Genomic DNA, 19,221 nt, shown 5'->3' on the forward strand with positions numbered 1-19,221 from the left:
CCTCCCGCTCCGGTCTGCGCATGCGCCCCCTTTCCGTCGGTCTGAGCGCGCTCATTCATTCAATCGTATTTATTGAGCGTTTACTGTGTGCAGAGCACTGTACTAAGCGCTTGGGAAGTACAAGTTGGCAACGTATAGAGATGGTCCCTACCCAACAGTGGGCTCACAGCCTAGAAAAGGGAGACAGAACAAAACAAAACATATTAACAAAATAAAATCACTAGAATAAATATGCACAAATAGAGTAAATAAATAAGTAGAATAATAAATTTGTACAAACATATATGCATACGCTCCGGTCTGCGCATGCGCCCCCCTTCCCGTCGGTCTCAGCGCGCTCCCATCCGCTCCGGTCTGCGCATGCGCTCCCCGCTTTCCGTCGGCCTGTACGCGCTCCCTCCCGCTTCGCGCATGCGCCCCCCCTTTCCGTCGTTCTGTAAAGTAAATAAATAAATAGAGTAATAAATTTGTACAAACATATATGCATATGCTCCGGTCTGCGCATGCGCCCCCTTTCCGTCGGTCTGAGCGCGCTCCCACCCACTCCGCGCATGCGGCCCCCCTTTCCGTCGGCCTGAGCGCTCTCCCTCCCGCTCCGGTCTGCGCATGCGCCCCCCTTTCCGTCGGTCCGAGCGCGCTCCCTCCCACTCCGGTCTGCGCATGCGCCACCCCCCCTTCTCGCCCATGGTCTGCGCATACGCCCCCCCTTTCCGTCGGTCTGAGCGCGCTCCCACCCTCTCCGGTCTGCGCATGCGCGCCCCCTTTCCGTCGTTCTGAGCGCGCTCCCTCCCGCTCCGGTCTGCGCATGCGCCACCCCCCCCATGGTCTGCGCGTGCGCCCCCCCTTTTCCGTCGGTCTGAGCGCTCTCCCTCCCGCTCCGGTCTGCGCATGCGCCCCCCTTTCCGTCGGTCCGAGCGCGCTCCCGCCCACTCCGGTATGCGCATGCGCCCCTTCTCCGTAGATCCGAGCGCTCTCCCGCCCACTCCGGTCTGCGCATGCGCCCCCCGTCTCGGTCGGTCCGAGCGCGCCCCCTCGGTCCGCGCATGCGCCCTCCTCTCCGTCGGTCCGAGCGCGCTCCCTCCCGCTCCGTCGTGCGCGCGCCCCCCCCCCCCCCCCCCGCCGGTCCGGTGAGGCGATGATGGCGGCCCGTCCTCCTCGTCCCGGGGCGGCCGAGGGGGAGCCGGGGCCGCTGCTGCCGCTGCTGCTGGTGATGATGATGGCGGTGATGGTGGCGGCGGCGTCGTCGTCGTCGCTGCTGTCGTCGTCGTCGGCGGCGGGTTCCGGTTTGTCGGGTCCCGCGGCCGCCCCGGCCAAGGAGTGCGAGCGGCCCTGCGTCAACGGGGGACGCTGCAGGCCCGACACCGGCCAGTGCGCATGCCCCGCCGGCTGGGCCGGGGACCACTGCCAGCACTGCGGGGGGCGCTTCAGGTCGGCCACACCGAGGGGACGGAGGGATTGGAGGCTGGAGGCTGAGGGGGATGGAGGCTGAGGGAAGGAAGGATTGGAGGCTGAGGGATGAAGGGGTTGGAGGCTGCAGTCTGAGGGGAGAAAGGATTGGAGGCTGGAGGCTGAGGGATGAAGGGGTTGGAGGCTGCAGTCTGAGGGAAGAAGGGGATGGAGGCTGCAGTCTGAGGGAAGAAGGGGATGGAGGCTGCAGTCTGAGGGAAGAAGGGGTTGGGGGTTGGAGGCTGAGGGATGAAGGGGTTGGAGGCCGCAGCCTGAGGGGAGAAGGAGTTGGACTCGGGGGTGAAGGGCCTTTGGAGGCCGGAGGCTGAGGGAAGGAAGGATTGGAGGCTGGAGGCTGAGGGATGAAGGGGATGGAGGCTGCAGGCTGAGGGAAGAAGGGGTTGGAGGCTGAGGGACGAAGGGGTTGGAGGCTGCAGTCTGAGGGAAGAAGGGGATGGAGGCTGAGGGACGAAGGGGTTGGAGGCTGCAGTCTGAGGGGAGGAGTTGGACTCTGAGGGAAGGAAGGATTGGAGGCTGAGGGATGAAGGAGTTGGAAGCTGCAGTCTGAGGGAAGAAGGGGATGGAGGCTGCAGTCTGAGGGAAGAAGGGGATGGAGGCTGAGGGACGAAGGGGTTGGAGGCTGCAGTCTGAGGGGAGAAAGGATTGGAGGCTGGAGGCTGAGGGATGAAGGGGTTGGAGGCTGCAGTCTGAGGGAAGAAGGGGATGGAGGCTGCAGTCTGAGGGAAGAAGGGGATGGAGGCTGCAGTCTGAGGGAAGAAGGGGATGGAGGCTGCAGTCTGAGGGAAGAAGGGGATGGAGGCTGCAGTCTGAGGGAAGAAGGGGTTGGGGGTTGGAGGCTGAGGGACGAAGGGGTTGGAGGCCGCAGTCTGAGGGGAGAAGGAGTTGGACTCAGGGGTGAAGGCCTTTGGAGGCTGGAGGCTGAGGGACGGAAAGATTGGAAGCTGGAGGCTGAGGGATGAAGGGATTGGAGGCTGCAGGCTGAGGGATGAAGGGGATGGAGGCTGAGGGACGAAGGAATTGGTGGCTGCAGTCAGAGGAAGAAGAGGTTCGAGGCTGAGGGATGAAGGGCCTTTGGAGGCCGGAGGCTGAGGGAAGGAAAGATTGGAGGCCGGAGGCTGAGGGATGAAGGGGCTGGAGGCTGCAGTCTGAGGGAAGAAGGGGTTGGAGGCTGAGGGACAAAGGGGCTGGAGGCTGCAGTCTGAGGGAAGAAGGGGATGGAGGCTGCAGTCTGAGGGAAGAAGGGGTTGGAGGCTGAGGGACGAAGGGGCTGGACTCTGAGGGATGAAGGAGTTGGAGGCTGCAGCCTGAGGGATAAAGGGGCTGGAGGCCCGATCCTCAGGGCAGAAGGATTTGGAGGCTGGAGGCTGAGGGACGAAGGGGTTGGAGGCTGGAGGCTGAGGGAAAAGGGGTTGGAGGCCGCAGCCTGAGGGGAGAAGGAGTTGGACTCTGAGGGAAGGAAGGATTGGAGGCTGAGGGACGAAGGGGCTGGAGGCTGCAGTCTGAGGGAAGAAGGGGATGGAGGCTGCAGTCTGAGGGAAGAAGGGGATGGAGGCTGAGGGACGAAGGGGTTGGAGGCCGCAGCCTGAGGGGAGAAGGGGTTGGACTCTGAGGGAAGGAAGGATTGGAGGCTGAGGGATGAAGGGGTTGGAGGCTGCAGCCTGAGGGGGGAAGGGGATGGAGGCTGCAGTCTGAGGGATGAAGGGGCTGGAGGCTGCAGTCTGAGGGAAGAAGGGGATGGAGGCTGCAGTCTGAGGGATGAAGGGGCTGGAGGCTGCAGTCTGAGGAAAGAAGGGGCTGGAGGCTGAGGGACGAAGGGGCTGGACTCTGAGGGATGAAGGAGTTGGTGGCTGCAGCCTGAGGGATAAAGGGGCTGGAGGCCCGATCCTCAAGGCAGAAGGGTTTTTGAGGCTGGAGGCTGAGGGATTCAATCGTATTTACTGAGCGCTTACTGTGTGCAGAGCACTGGACTAAGCCCTTGGGTTGGCAACAGCTAGAGACGGTCCCTACCCGACAGTGGGCTCGCGGTCTAGAAGGGGGAGACAGAGAATAAAACGTATTAACAAAATAAAACAGACTAAATATGTACAAATAAAATAGAGTAGTAAATACGTACAGACGTAGAGGGATGAAGGGGTTGAAGGCTGAGGGATGAAGGGGTTTGGGGGGTGAGGGACGAAGGGGTTGGAGGCTGCAGTCTGAGGGGAGAAGGAGTTGGACTCTGAGGGGTGAAGGGCCGTTGGAGGCCGGAGGCTGAGGGAAGGAAGGATTGGAGGCTGAGGGATGAAGGGGCTGGAGGCTGCAGTCTGAGGGAAGAAGGGGTTGGAGGCTGGAGGCTGAGGGACGAAGGGGCTGGACTCTGAGGGATGGAGGGATGAAGGAGTTGGTGGCTGCAGTCTGAGGGATAAAGGGGATGGAGACCCGATCCTTAGGGCAGAAGGATTTGGAGGCTGGGGGACAAAGGGTTTGGAGGGTGGAGGCTGAGGGACAAAGGGGTTGGAGGCTGCAGTCTGAGGGATGAAGGGGTTGGAGGTTGGAGGCTGAGGGACGAAGGGTTTGGAGGGTGGAGGCCGAGGGACAAAGGGGTTGGAGGCTGCAGTCTGAGGGATGAAGGGGTTGGAGGCTGGAGGCCGAGGGGGGAAGGGATTGGACTCAGAGGGATGAAGGGTTTGTGAAGGCTGGAATAGGAGGGACGAAGGGGCTGGAGGCTGAGGGAAGAAAGGATTGGAGGCTGGAGGCTGAGGGATGAAGGGGTTGGAGGCCGCAGCCTGAGGGGGGAAGGGGTTGGAGGCTGGAGGCTGAGGGACAAAGGGGCTGGACTCTGAGGGATGAAGGGGTTGGAGGCTGCAGTCTGAGGGAAGAAGGGTTTGGAGGCTGCAGCCTGAGGGATGAAGGGTTTGGAGGCTGCAGTCTGAGGGATGAAGGTGATGGAGGACCGATCCTGAAGGAGGAAGGGGTTCATTCATTCATTCATTCAGTCAATTGTATTTATTGAGCGTTTACTGTGTGCAGAGCACTGTACTAAGCGCTTGGGAAGTACAAGTTGGCAACATATAGAGACGGTCCCTATCCAACAGCGGGCCAGGGAGCGGATGAAGGGGTTGGAGGCTGCAGTCTGAGTGGGGAAGGGGGTTGGACTCTGAGGGATGAAGGGGTTGGAGGCTGGAGTCTGAGCGCAGTTGGGTTTGGAGGCTGCAGTCTGAGGCCAGATGAGGTTGGACGCCCGATCCTGAGGGAAGAAGGGGTTGGAGGCTGCAGCCTGAGCGGGGAAAGGGTTGGACTCTGAGGGATGAAGGGGTTGGAGGCCGGAGGCTGAGGGACAAAGGGGCCGGAGGCCTGATCCTGAAGGAAGAAGGGGTTGGAGGCTGCAGCCTGAGGGATGAAGGAGGTGGAGGCTGCAGCCTGAGGGAGAAGGGGTTGGAGGCTGCAGCCTGAGGGTTGAAGGTTTTGGCCGAGGGGAACCACGGGGGTTTCCTGGTGGCTGCTGCCAGGCCGGGGAAGAAGGGGTTGGAGGCAGAAATCTGAGGGGGCCAAGGGGTGGGAGGCTTCAGACTGAGCGGGGGGACAAAGAGGTTTGGGCCTCGATCCTGACGGGGGGGGGGGGGGGGGGAAGGGGTTGGAGGCTGGAGGCTGAGGGGGGGAGGAGTTGGAGGCTGCAGCCTGCGGGGTGAAGGAGTTGGAGGCCCGATCCTGAGGGGGGAAGGGGTTGGAGGCTGGAACCAGGGAGAGGATGAAGGGGTTGGAGGCCTGATCCTGAGGGATGGAAGGTTTGGAGGCTGGAGCCTGAGGGGGAAGGGGTTGGAGGCCCATAGGGATTTCTCCATGTGTTGCCAAATTGTAGTTTCCAAGCGCTTAGTGCAGTGTTTCTCACACAGTAAGCGCTCAATAAATATGATTGAATGAAAGGATGAAGGGGGTGGAGGCTGCAGCCTGAGGGGAAAAGGGTTTGGAGGCTGGACTCTGAGGGGCAAAGGAGTTGGAGGCCCAAATTGAGGGGGGAAGGGTTTCGAGGCTGGACTCTGAGGGGTGAATTATCAACATCATCACCATGGCATTTGTTAAGTGCTTACTGTGTGCCAGACACCACACTCATCATCATCATCATCATCAATCGTATTTATTGAGCGCTTACTATGTGCAGAGCACTGTACTAAGCGCTTGGGAAGTACAGATTGGCAACATCTAGAGACAGTCCCTACCCAACAGTGGGCTCAGGGGTTGGAGGCCGGATCCTAAGGGACGAAGGGGTTGGAGGCCCAATCCTGAGTGGGGAATGAAGGGGTTGGAGGCTGGAATCTGGGCAGGGGGAAGGGGTTGGAGGCCGGATCCTAAGGGACGAAGGGGTTGGAGGCCCAATCCTGAGCGGGGAATGAGGGGGTTGGAGGCAGGAATCTGGGCAGGGGGAAGGGGTTGGAGGCTGGATCCTAAGGGACGAAGGGGTTGGAGGCCCAATCCTGAGCGGGGAATGAGGGGGTTGGAGGCTGGAATCTGGGCAGGGGGAAGGGGTTGGAGGCTGGATCCCTAGTGGGGGCGGGGAAGGGGCTTGAGACCAATCCCGGGAGCACGGGAAGAGTTGGCAAAGACCAGGACCTAGAGGAAAGAGGGAGGGAGAAGTTGGCCTCTTCCCCCACCTATCCCCACCGGAGTCCCTCTATCTCGGGAGCCCTTGAGGATTGGGATGGTGTCGTGTCTACTTTTGGTGTTACTCTACCGAGCTCATCCTGTGGGCGTTAAATAAATAGCCTGGATTGTTCGATGAACCCTTGGGAGAGGGGAGGGTCCGGGCAGGGGCAGGGAGGAAGCCAGGGTGCTGCAGGAGGCTCGACGTCTTGGTGAGGTGAAGATGACGGTGAAAGATCATCATCATCATCATCAATCGTATTTATTGAGCGCTCACTATGTGCAGAGCACTGTACTGAGCGCTTGGGAAGTACAAATTGGCAACATATAGAGACAGTCCCTAGCCAAACAGTGGTCTCACAGTCTAAAAGGGGGAGAAAGATGTGTTAGCCGAGCAGCGCCCGAGTGTGGAAAGCTGTGGAGGTTCGGCGTCGGTGGTGGAAGCCACGGTGGCCGATTTGGTGGAGTGGATCCGTGGTATGTAATGAGCGCTTGCCGTGTGCAGAGCGCTGGACTGCGTGCTTGGGAGAGGACGGTACAGCGGAGTCGGGACACCCGTTCCCCGTTGTTGCAGAGAAGTGAGCATGGAGGGTTGGGTTACAGGCACGGAATAAGCAAGTGGCATCCAGTGGGATTTCTTGTACTTCCCAAGCACTTAGTACAGTGCTCTGCACACAGTAAGTGCTCGATAAATACGATCGATGATGATGATTTCTGAAGGAAGGGGCTAGAGGTGGAAGAGAGTTCATCTCGCCTTAGGTATCACTGGGTCCTTCTTTCTTATTTTTAGTTGGTTGGCCCCGTGGGAGCCAGGAACCATGTTCATTTGTCACTCGGGAAATTTTTGCCGGTGCTTTATGTGCAGTAGGCATTGAATAATAGTTCTGGTACTTGTTAAGTGCTTACTATGTGCCATGCCCTGTTTTAATCGCTGGGATTTCTACTATAAATGCGGTTGAACGAATGAAGAAGAATAAATCGGGTTGGACGCAGTCCCTGTCCATTAAGGGGCTCACAGTCTCCGTCTCACAGGTGAGGGAACTGAGACCCAGAGAAGTGAAGTGGCTTGCCCAAGGTCACCCAGCAGACGCCTGGCGGAATCAGGATTAGAATCCAGATCCAGGTGACTTCAAGGCTTGTGCTTTATCCGCTAGGCCACGCAGTTACTGCTGTTGCCACCCAGAAGTGGCCTTCAGGCCCTTAGGTTCAGGGACGGCCAAGTACTTAGCCAATCTGAGCAATATACCGGGGGGGTGGTGGGGGCTGGCTGGCGGTCACACTGTCATGGCTAGTTGCACAATTATGCAGACAATCTCCCCGAGGCCGTGCCCTCAAGAAGAAGCAAATGAGAATAATAATAATGATCGTATTTGTTCAGGGCTTATTATTTGCCAGGCACTGTACTAAGCACTGGGGTGGATACAAGCAAATCGGGTTGCACGCCGTTCCTGTGGGGCTCACAGTCTCAATCCCCATTTTACGGATGAGGGAACTGAGGCCCAGAGAAGCGAAGTGACTGGCCCTCGGTCACGCAACGGAGAAGCGACAGATCTGGGATGAGAACCCATGACCATCTGACTCCCAGGACCGTGGGAGGGGGCAGAGGAAGGGTCAGCATCTAAAAAGGAGAGGGAGAGAATCTCGTAGTGGCTTAAGGGGCTCTTCTACATCATTCATTCATGGTCGTATTTCTTGAGCGCTTACTGGGGGGCAAAGCACTGTGCCGACTGCTCTGGAGAGGACAATGTAATGATAAACAGACACAGTCCCTGCCCACAGTGAGGGAACGGAGTGGTAGGAGGGCAGGCGTGTTTGGATGGGTACAGTGTCTGCTGGAAAAGTTGGGGCTTCGGGATCTGTCAGTGCCCATTTTAGGGGGTTAGAGAGGGTTTCTAGACCGTGAGCCCACTGTTGGGTAGGGACTGTCTCTATGTGTTGCCAACTTGGACTTCCCAAGCGCTTAGTACAGTTTTCTGCACACAGTAAGCGCTCAATAAATAAGATTGACAAGGATGGACACCGAGGAAAATTCCACCTAGGGGAGGGGTAGAGGCGGGTGGGAATGATGCCTTCGATGGGGTCTTGGGGCAGTGCCGTGATTGCCAAGAATTCCAGGGACGGTGCAGAACTCCGCTGTTTCTTCAGGGAGTTCGCATTTTGGCGTGGGAAGCGCAGGGGGTTTGTGGGGTACGGACTAGTGTTGGCGCCAAGTACCTTTTGACTGTTGGGTGCTTTAATCTTTTAGAGAAGGAAGAGGGGTACCGTTCTGGCCGGGATGCGGAGTGGGAATCTTAATTGGAGGAACCCTAATTGAGAAGCAGCTTGGAGCAGTGGATAGAGCCTGGGCCTGGGAATCGGAAGGTCATGGGTTCTCATCCTGTTCCGCCACTTGTCTCCTGGGTGACCTGGGGCAAGTCACATGGCTTCTCTGGGCCTCAGTTCCCTCATCTGGAAAATGGGGATTGAGACTGAGCCCCATGGGGACACGGCCTCCCCCCCCCCCCCCAATTTGCTTGCATTCACCCCAGCGCTTAGTACAGTGATTGGCACGTACTAAGAACTTAACAAATACCATCATTATTCATTGTTATTGTTAGAGGTCTTCCTAGGCAGTGCCATTTTTGGTTGCTGTGAAGGAGAGCCCATGATTTGATTGAGGCTAAAGCCTCTTTGGTTATGGGTTAAAGGAAAGAAATGAATGTTTCCTGATTTACTTCTTGTTTTGGAGCCCAGTGCCTGCGTGGCCCAGTGGGTAGAGCCCAGGCATGGGAGTCAGAAGGTCATGGGTTCTAGTCCTGGCTCCGCTGCTTGTCCGCTATGTGGCCCTGGGCAAGTCTTCACTTTTATATGCCTCAGTTACCTCATCTGTAAAATGGGGATCAAGATTGTGAGCCCCACATGGGATAGGGAATGTCCAATCCTATTTGCTTATATCCACCCCAGTGCTTAGTGCAGTGCTTAACAAATACCATAATTGTCATTATTATTATTATTATTATTAGTAAACCAAGGGAGGGCATGCATTCATTCATTCAGTCAGTCGTATTTGTGTGCTAAGCACTGTACTAGGAATTTGGGAGAGTGCAATACAACAAAAACAGACACATTCCCTGCCTACAGTGAGCTCACAGTCTAGCGGGGGAGGCAGAAAGTAATATACATAAATAAATGACAGATATGTACTTATGGGCTGAGGGGACAGGAGGGAGGATGAAGGAAGGGAGCAAGTCAGGGAGATGCAAGGGAGTGGGAGAAGAGGAAGGCTTAGTCAAGGAAGGCTTCTTGGAGGAGATTGGCCTTCAATAAAGCTTTGAAGGTGGGGGGAGAGAGAGCAATTATCTGTCTGATGTGAGGAGGGAGGGCATTGCAAGCCAGACGTAGGATGTGGGCGAGAAGTCAGCGGCAAGATAGACAAAATCGAGGTCCGGCAAGCAGGTCGGCATCAGAGGAATGAAGTGTGCGGGCCGAGTTGGACTAGGCGAGCAGCAAGGTGAGGTGGGAGAGGGGGCGAGGTGATTAAGGGATTTAAAACCGATGGTGAAGAGTTTCTGTTGACGGGCAACCACTGGAGGTTCTTGAGTGGGGAGACGTGATCCAAAAGTTTTTGAAGGAATCATGTTTGAAGGAAAGGTATGGACTGGAGTGGGAAGAGACAGGAGGCTGGGAGGTCAGCAAGGAGGCTGATAGGATAATCAAGGCTGCATAGGAGAAGTACTTGCATTAATGTTGCCAATTTGTACTTCCCAAGTGCTTAGTACAGTGCTCTGCACATAGTAAGCGCTCAATAAATACGATTGATGATGATGATTAATGTGGTAGCAGTTTGGATGGAGAGGAAGGGTGGATTTTAGCGATGTTGTGAAGGTCGAACTGACAGGATTTCATCTTTAAGGCAGTGCTGGCCCAGGGCAGCTTCTTTGAGATGGACTATTTTCTTTAAAGCCTCAGTACCCCAAACTGTACTCAGCTCACGGTAGGTGCTCAGTAGATTGTGCTCAATAAGTGCGCTTAATTAAATAATCAATAAATTTGATTTAATCATATTTATTGGGCGCTTACTGTGTGCAGAGTACTCCTCTTCTCCCACTCCCTTCTGCATCACCCAGACCTGCTGCCTTCCTCCATCCTTCCCGTGTGCCCTTGGGAGAGTACAATCTGACAGAGTTTAGTTTTCTTCAGTGGTATTTGTTAAGCGTTTACTATGCACCAGGCACTGTACTGAGCACTGGGTTAGATATAAGACAATCAGGTTGGACACATTCAAAGTAGACACGGTGGTAGACAAGTTCCCTGCCCACAAATGAGCGTACTATCGGAGACAGACATTAGTAGAAAGAAAGAAACGACAGCTATGGACATAAAGGCGCGGATAGAGCACGGGCCTGGAAATCAGCAGGTCATGGGTTCTAATCCCGGCTCCTCCACTTGACTGCTTTGTGACCTTGGGGAAGTCACTTCACTTCTCTGGGCCTCATTTGCCTCAACTGGGGATTGGGACTGCGAGCCCCGTGTGGAACAGGAATGGTGTCAACCCAATTTGCTTGTACCCACCCCAGTGCTTAGTATAGTTTCTGACATATAGTAAGCGCTTAGCAAATACCATAAGAATAATAATTATTATTATTAAGTGCTGTGGGGCTGAGGGAGGGGGGTGAATAAAGGGAGCAAATCCATGTGCAGTCCTATACATGTAAACTCTGGCAGCAGAAGTGACATGGTTACAGCCCAACAGATAATCCCACGTAGGGTCATTTGGGCCCCAACTTGGCAGAAGGAGCGAGAGATCCCGGGGGCCGGGGTGAGGGAAGGCAGTCATCAATCAGTCAGTCAGTCGATGGTATTGATTGAATGCTTATGGTGTGCAGGGCATTGGACTAAGCGCTTGGGAGAGGACAACAGAAGAGAGTTGGTAGACAGCTCTAAGAACGCAACAGGCATCATCATCATCATCAATCGTATTTATTGAGCGCTTACTATGTGCAGAGCACTGTACTAAGCGCTTGGGAAGTACAAATTGGCAACATATAGAGACAGTCCCTACCCAACAGTGGGCTCACAGTCTAAAAGGGCATGTGAGCGATGCCCTCAGAGGGTCAGTCTGGTGGTCTATCCTGCCCATGGTTGGCATCAGGATGCTCTGTGATGGTGGCTCTCTCTGAAGTCTTTGTAGAGAATTAATTCTGTCTCCTGTGGCCTGGAAGGAAGACTGATGTTACTGAGAGTTGAAACCGAGGTGGTTAATCCCCGCTCAGTTAGCGAACTGCTGACCGAGTTCGCTTGTGATGGCCTTCCCTACCACTCCAGTTTAATGACTGGCACATAGTCCGGGCTAAACGGGTACCGCAGTTACTACTACTATCGTTGTAAATAAGTCCTAATATTGTTTGACGTTTGGGAATCCGTTTTGAGAAGCGCACCATGGTCTGAGCTGCCGAAACGTGATTTGCCAATTGTAGTGGCAGTGGCCTCCCCTGGCCGAGTGTGGCTGTAATGGACACACAGTAAGTGCTCGATAAATGCCAATGACTGATGGCTGTGGCTGCAAACTGCCAGGCCGGCTAGTTGGGCTGAAAGGATTGTAGACCCTGGGGTGGGCCTTTAGCTCTGGGGCAGTGAAGCTCAGTGGTCAGTGGAGTGGTCAGACTGTCCGAGGCATTAAAGTTGAATTTCCGTCTGCTACCAGATAATGGTTGTACAGGGTGCTTAGGGGTTTCAAATAGAAGATGCGATAGGAGGGCTTAATTAGGGAGGTGCAGTGGTACTGGTTTAATAAAACTAACTGTTTGTATATATCTATATCTATCTATCTATATATATATCATCATCATCATCAATCGTATTTATTGAGCGCTTACTATGTGCAGAGCACTGTACTAAGCGCTTGGGAAGTACAGATTGGCAACATATAGAGACAGTCCCTACCCAACAGTGGGCTCACGGTCTGAAAGGGGGAGACAGAGAACAAAACCAAACATACTAACAAAATAAAATAAATAGAATAGCTATGTACAAGTAAAATAAATAGAGTAATAAATATGTACAAACATATATACATATAGATAGATATAGATATGGAAATGTAAAAACAGAGTGGCCAAGTGGAAAGGCACAGCCCTGGGAGTCAGAGGACCTGAGTTCTAACCTCAGCTCCACTGCTTGTCTGCCGTGTGATCTTGGGCTAGTCATTTAACTTGGCTGTGCCTCAGTTCCCTCATCTGGAAAGTGGGGGTTCAATACTTTTGAGTCCTGTGCAGGACCTGACTATCTTGTGTCTACCCCAGGGCTTAGCGCTTAGTAATCTTGACACACAGTAAGCACTTAGCCTCACTTATTATGATTTTTATTATTACGATATTTACATAGAGCCTTCTAAAGCAGAAGCGACTTAGAGTTTTTAATACAGTCCTCAGATATTTTTTTGTACGTCAACCAGTCCATAATTGAGGTAAAACATTTTTTCGCTCACCTGCAACTTCCTTGAAATTTTGCTTTGAAGTGGAAATAAACCTCCCCCAGCTAGAGGGCAAAGGAATTAAGGCTATCAGGCATCGAAAGGAAGATGGTACTCTTAGTCTCTGGCCTTCAAGCTCTGCTTTGGGGAGGTGGGTTTACTTGAGGCCAGGATCTCTATTTTATTTATTTTACTTGTACATATCTATTCTATTTATTTTATTTTGTTAGTATGTTTGGTTTTGTTCTCTGTCTCCCCCTTTTAGACCGTGAGCCCACTGTTGGGTAGGGACTGTCTCTATACGTTGCCAATTTGTACTACCCAAGCGCTTAGTACAGTGCTGTGCACATAGTAAGCGCTCAATAAATACGATTGATGATGATGATGATGGCACCTGGAGAGTTTTCAGTACTCTACCAGTCTCGGCTACGGGAGGGAGAGTCTGGAAGAGGCTTACCCATCCCATTCCTAGATTGGGCAGTGGCTAGCGAGTGGCGGGCAATCGGTTACAAGTCCAAACTCACCTGTGCTGGACAGCAGCGGCAAGGGAGAGAGTTGAGGGCGGAGACTCCAGTTGTCTGTACGGAAATAGGTGATGGTAAACCAATTCCAGACTTTTACCAGGAAAACTGTGTGGATCCACTACCAGGGTGATTGCAAATGGAGGTGGGCGTAGTGGGAGAGATGCGTCCATGGCGTCGCTACGGGTCGGAGACGACTCGACGGCATGAGACAGGACAGTGTCTGTTTTATAGAGAGATTTCTGTGCCTCCCTCCTATGTAGACTGGGAAATCAGTGAGGGACTGTGTCCTATCTGCTTATCTTGTATCTACTGCTGCGCTTAATATAGTGCTTTTTTAAGGCATTTAAGTGCTCATTATGTGCCAGGCTCTGTTGTGCGCGCTGGGGTAGATCCAAGCTAACCGGGTTGGACACAGTCCCTGTCCCACATAGGGCTCACAGTCTTGATCCCCATTTTACAGATGAGGGAACAGAGGGTCAGAGAAGTGAAGTGACTTGCCCAGACAAGTGACAGAACCGGGACTAAAACTCAGGTATTTCTGACTCTCGGGCCTGCAGTCTATCCACTCGGCCCCGCCGTTCTCCCGAAACGCGGCGGTACTTTGGAAGCCATCCTCAGAAATCTCGAGAGCCGCAGTTTGGCCTCCAGGCCGAAGACTAAATGAATTCTAAAAGAGATTTCAGAAATACAAAGCCAAGGCGGGGGAGCAGGGCAGAAAACATAGAGCCTTCTAAAGCAGAAGCGACTTAGAGTTTTTAATACAGTCCTCAGATATTTTTTTTGTACGTCAACCAGTCCATAATTGAGGTAAAACATTTTTTCACTCACCTGCAACTTCCCTGAAATTCTGCTTTGAAATGGAAATAAACCTCACTCTTCCGAGGCGAGGTAGTGTCGTTTATCTGTGTGTCCCCAGAGGGCCGGGCTGGCCAGCTGGCAGCCTGCAGATCACAAGTGGTTTTTAAAGGGGAAAATGAGGGCCGTAAGCCTTTCGAGCCGTAGCACAGGGCTCTGCTCGCAGTAAGGGATTTATAAATTAGAGAAGCAGTGCGGTCTAGTGCATAGGGCCCGGGCCCAGGGCTCAGAAGGACCTCATCATCATCATCATCATCAATCGTATTTATTGAGCGCTTACTATGTGCAGAGCACTGGACTAAGCGCTTGGGAAGTCCAAATTGGCAACATATAGAGACAGTCCCTACCCAACAGTGGGCTCACGGTCGAAAAGGGGGAGACAGAGAACAAAACCAAACATACTAACAAAATAAAATAAATAAAATAAATAGAATAGATATGCAACTACCAAAATAAAATAAATAGAATAGGTATGTAATAAATAGAATAGATACGGGTTCCAAGCCCGGCTCTTCCACCTGCCTGCTGTGTGATGGTGGGCAAGTCACCTCACTTCTCTGGGCCTCAGTTCCCTCCTCTGTAAAATGAAGATCGGGAAGCCCCACGTGGGACAGATGCCTTCGTGATTAGTTCCCCCTGACTGTTAGCTCATCGTGGGCGGAAAATGCGTCCGTTGTTGCATTGGATTGGTCCCTCTTTATCCTCTTTATGACTGTCTAGGCGGGCCTAGAAGGGGAGACTATGCCAGCACAAGGTCAAAAGAAGGAAAGTACCGATCTGGCCAGAATGCAGACTTCATTCATTCATTCAGTCGTATTTATTGAGCACTTACTGCGTGCAGAGCACTGTACTGAGCGCTTGGGAAGTACAAGTTGGCAACATACGGGGACGGTCCCAACCCAAGAGCGGGCTCGCAGTCTAGAGCCTTCCCTTCCCCACAGCACCTGTATATATGTATATATGTTTGTACATATTTTTTTTACTCTATTTATATTTTATTTGTACATATCTATTCTATTCATTTTATTTTGTTAGTATGTTTGGTTTTGTTCTCTGTCTCCCCCTTTTAGACTGTGAGCCCACTGTTGGGTAGGGACTGTCTCTAGATGTTGCCAATTTGTACTTCCCAAACGCTTAGTACAGTGCTCTGCACATAGTAAGCGCTCAATAAATATGATTGATGATGATGATGATAGAAGGGGGACTTGTCTGGTGCTTGCCCCCGGGACCCCCTCTCCAATTTCAGTCTTTCTCCCTTTGTCCATCCAGCCCAGCCCATGACCTTGCCATGTTTCAGCGCTCACCTGACTTCACGTGTGTTATATTGTGGGCGGACCTCTGTTAACAGTGCCTCCTGGCAGCGTTTGTGTTGACTCACCAGGCCATTCCCAGTTATAATCAATAATAATTGCGGTATTTGTTAAGCGCCTACGATGTGCCAAGCACTGTCCCGAGCGCTGGTAGATACAAGGTAATCGGGTTGTCCCACGTGGGGCTCACTGTCGCAATCCCCGTTTTACAGATGAGGGAACTGAGGTACAGAGAAGTCAAGTGACTTGCCCAAGGTCACACAGGAGACAAGTGGCGGAGCCGGGATTAGGTTAGTTATCACATCCTGGTTTAGATTGCCACCTTGCATTTAAATCTGCCCAGGCAGATTCCCCAGAAGGGGCATGAACTTTGGACATGCCCAATTTGTACTTCCCAAGCGCTTAGTACAGTGCTCTGCACATAGTAAGCGCTCAATAAATACGATTGATTGATTGATTGATTGACACACCAACCTGTGGTCAAGGAGGAACCTCCCTTTTTTCTTCCTGTACAATTGATTAAACACTTACTATTTATTCATTCATTCAGTCATATTTATTGATCACTTACTGTGTGCAGAGCACTGTACTAAGCTCTTGGGAGAGTACAGTAAAAAATATTTACTTCTATAAATATTAAAAAATATTTATATGCTTATATGAAAATACTTATATAAAAATATTTACTTATTTTATTTGTACATGTTTATTGCATTTATTTTCTTTTGTTAATATGTTTTGTTTTGGCCTTCTCCCCCTTCCATACTGTGAGCCCGTTGTTGGGTAGGGGCCGTCTCTATATGTTGCCAACTTGGACTTCCCAAGCGCTTAGTACAGTGCTCTGCACACAGTAAGCGCTCGATAAATACGAATGAATGAATGAATGCAGTAGAACAACAGACACATTCCCTGCCCACAACGATGTCACAGTCTAGAGGGAGGAGACAGACCTTGATATATATATTTATGTATGTGTGTATATATATACGTATATATACAGACCTTGATATATATATATTTATGTATGTGTGTGTATATATACGTATATATACGTATATATATATACGTATATATACACACACACATAAATATATATATATATCAAGGTCTGTATATATATATATATATACACGTATATATACAGACCTTGATATATATATTTATGTATGTGTGTATATATATATACGTATACATACATATATATATGTATATATATACATATATTTATGTATGTGTGTATATATATACGTATATATGTATACATATATATAAATATATGTATATATATACATATATATGTATGTATACGTATATATATACACACATACATAAATATATATATCAAGGTCTATCTCCTTGATATACATATATATATGTATATGTCTCCTTGATACATATATATGTATATGTCTCCTTGATATACATACATATATATATACACACACATACATAAATAAGTAAATAAATTACAGATATATACAGATGTCTGCCTATCTGTGTACTATATACGTATATATATACACATACATAAATATATATATCAAGGTCTATCTCCTTGATATACATATATATATGTATATGTCTCCTTGATACATATATATGTATATGTCTCCTTGATATACATACATATATATATATATATATATACACACACATACATAAATAAGTAAATAAATTACAGATATATACAGATGTCTGCCTATCTGTGTACCAGGCACAGCTCTAAGCGCTGGGATAAACTAGTTTCTAGACTAGAAGCTCGTCTCTAGACTGTAAACTCACCATGGGCAGAGTGTATCTGTTCGTTGTATCGTATTCCCCCAAGCGCTTAGTACAGTACTCTGCACACAGTAAGCACTCAGTTAATGCTAATGAATGAATACAAGGTTGTCTGCTTGGACGCAGTCCCTGTCCTGTATGAGGCTCGCAGTCTTAATCCCCACTTTACAGATGAGGTAACTGAGGTACCAAGAAGTGAAGTGACTTGCACAAGGTCACACAGCAGACGAGTGGTGGAGCTGGAAATAGAACCCAGGTCCTCCTGACTCCGAGGCCTGTGCCGTCCCCTTTTTCCATTTTCACTTTTACCCATTTAACTGTCTCAACTCCTCCCTGGGGGCCGCAGGGTCTGTGTCTGTCTGTTGTTGCACCCTCCCAAGCGCTTAGTACAGTGCCCTGCACACAGTAAGCGCTCAACAAGTACGGCCTCTTCCTTCCTTTTAGACTGTGAGCCCACTCTTTTAGACTGTGAGCCCACTGCTGGGTAGGGACTGTCTCTATACGTTGCCAATTTGTACTTCCCAAGCGCTTAGTACAGTGCCCTGCACACAGTAAGCGCTCAACAAGTACGGCCTCTTCCTTCCTTTTAGACTGTGAGCCCACTCTTTTAGACTGTGAGCCCACTGCTGGGTAGGGACTGTCTCTGTACGTTGCCAATTTGTACTTCCCAAGCGCTTAGTACAGTGCTCTGCACACAGTAAGCGCTCAGTAAATGCGATTGATGATGATGAAGTGTTGGGCCAAGGAGGGGCAGACCTTGAGGTGATGCCCTCTGGAGAAGTCCATCAGGTAGGAAGCCCTGGGATCCTGTGCAATCCATCAGTCGATCAGTGGTATCTACTGAGCGCTTACTGTGTGCAGAGCGTTGGACTAAGTACTTGGGAGAGTACAATTTAACCGAATTAGAGGGGCCCTCACTGGTTCCCTGAATTGGAGAGGTTTGTAGGTTAGGGGAGGGAATTTGGAAATGGTTATGATTACCTCAGGTGGGTTTTTTTGTATATTAATCAATAGTATTTATTTAGCGCTTTTAATGTGCCAGGCACTGTTCTTAATGCTGGAGTATTCATCCCCCCCTCAGCGTGGCTCAGTGGAAAGAGCACGGGCTTTGGAGTCAGAGGTCACGGGTTCAGATGCCGGCGCCGCCAATTGTCAGCTGTGTGACTTTGGGCAAGTCACTTGACTTCTCTGTGCCTCAGTTCCCTCATCTGTAAAAATGGGGGCTACGATTGTGAGCCCCCCGTGGGACAACCTGATCACCTTGTCACCTCCCCAGCGCTTAGAACAGTGCTTTGCACCTAGTAAGCGCTTAGTAAATGCCATCAGTATATATGTAATTGTTATTATCGTTATTATTGTTATTTGTTTTTATTAATGTCCGTCTCCCCCTCTAGATTGTAAGCTTTTTATGGACGGGGAATGTGTCTATTGCCTGGTATACTGTACGCACCTAAGCTCTTAGTACAGTGCTGTGCACACATTAAGCGCTCAGGTTGGAAGCAGTCCATGTCCCAAATGGGGCTTAGTCCTCATTTTGGAGATGAGGAAACTAAGGCACAGAGAAGTGAAGTGACGAGCCCAGGGTCACACAGCAGACAAGGGAAGGAGTGGTCATTAGAACCCATGACCTTCTGACTCCCAAGCCCCTGGTGCTGTAGATAGATATTCATTCATTCATTCAATCATATTTATTGAGCGCTCACTGTGTGCAGAGCACTGTACTAAGCGCTTGGGAAGTCCAAGTTGGCAACATATAGAGACGGTCCCTACCCAGCAGTGGGCTTATGGTCTAGAAGATGGATAGTGCCGCTGAGGATTCCTTGGATTGGCCGAGAGCCCCGAAATAAACAGCTGGTTGGGGTTTAAACTATTTTCAGGACTCCTTGAGTGCTTTTCAGATCATCCAGCCCTTGGTTGAAGCTCACTCTTGCCCATCTCTCCGTGATCTAGAGTTGCATTTCGCAGACAGATCACTTTCTGCTACCCGAGTAACGTGGCCTACACCAGTTCCATTGGCCCATTGTTTGGTCAGAGGATTTCCAGACGCCTCGCTAAAAGGCAGTCGACATCTGAATTATTTTATGAAATAAAATGATAATGAAAATAGTGATATTTACTACTACTACTACTACTAAAAAATAAGAGTGGTATTTAAGTGCTTACCGTGTGCCAAGGACTTTAGTAAGCGCTGGGGTAGATCCCAAATGGGGCTCAGAGT

The 19,221-nt window shown here is 50.9% G+C and overlaps 1 protein-coding gene across 2 annotated transcripts in view; it reads left to right on the forward strand.

The window, feature by feature from the left end:
* Positions 1-1,127: 1,127 nt before the first annotated feature.
* The window catches only part of ATRN (attractin), a 207,032-nt gene continuing 188,938 nt past the window's right edge, over positions 1,128-19,221 (forward strand). For both annotated transcript variants that reach the window (XM_038744636.1, XM_038744637.1), the window contains exon 1: positions 1,128-1,428. In XM_038744636.1, the coding sequence (XP_038600564.1) occupies positions 1,136-1,428 (293 nt within the window). In that variant the 5' untranslated portion in view covers positions 1,128-1,135. The remainder of the gene's footprint in view (positions 1,429-19,221) is intronic.

Source organism: Tachyglossus aculeatus, chromosome 4 (genome assembly GCF_015852505.1).
Source record: "Tachyglossus aculeatus isolate mTacAcu1 chromosome 4, mTacAcu1.pri, whole genome shotgun sequence".
Classification (NCBI taxonomy): domain Eukaryota; kingdom Metazoa; phylum Chordata; class Mammalia; order Monotremata; family Tachyglossidae; genus Tachyglossus; species Tachyglossus aculeatus.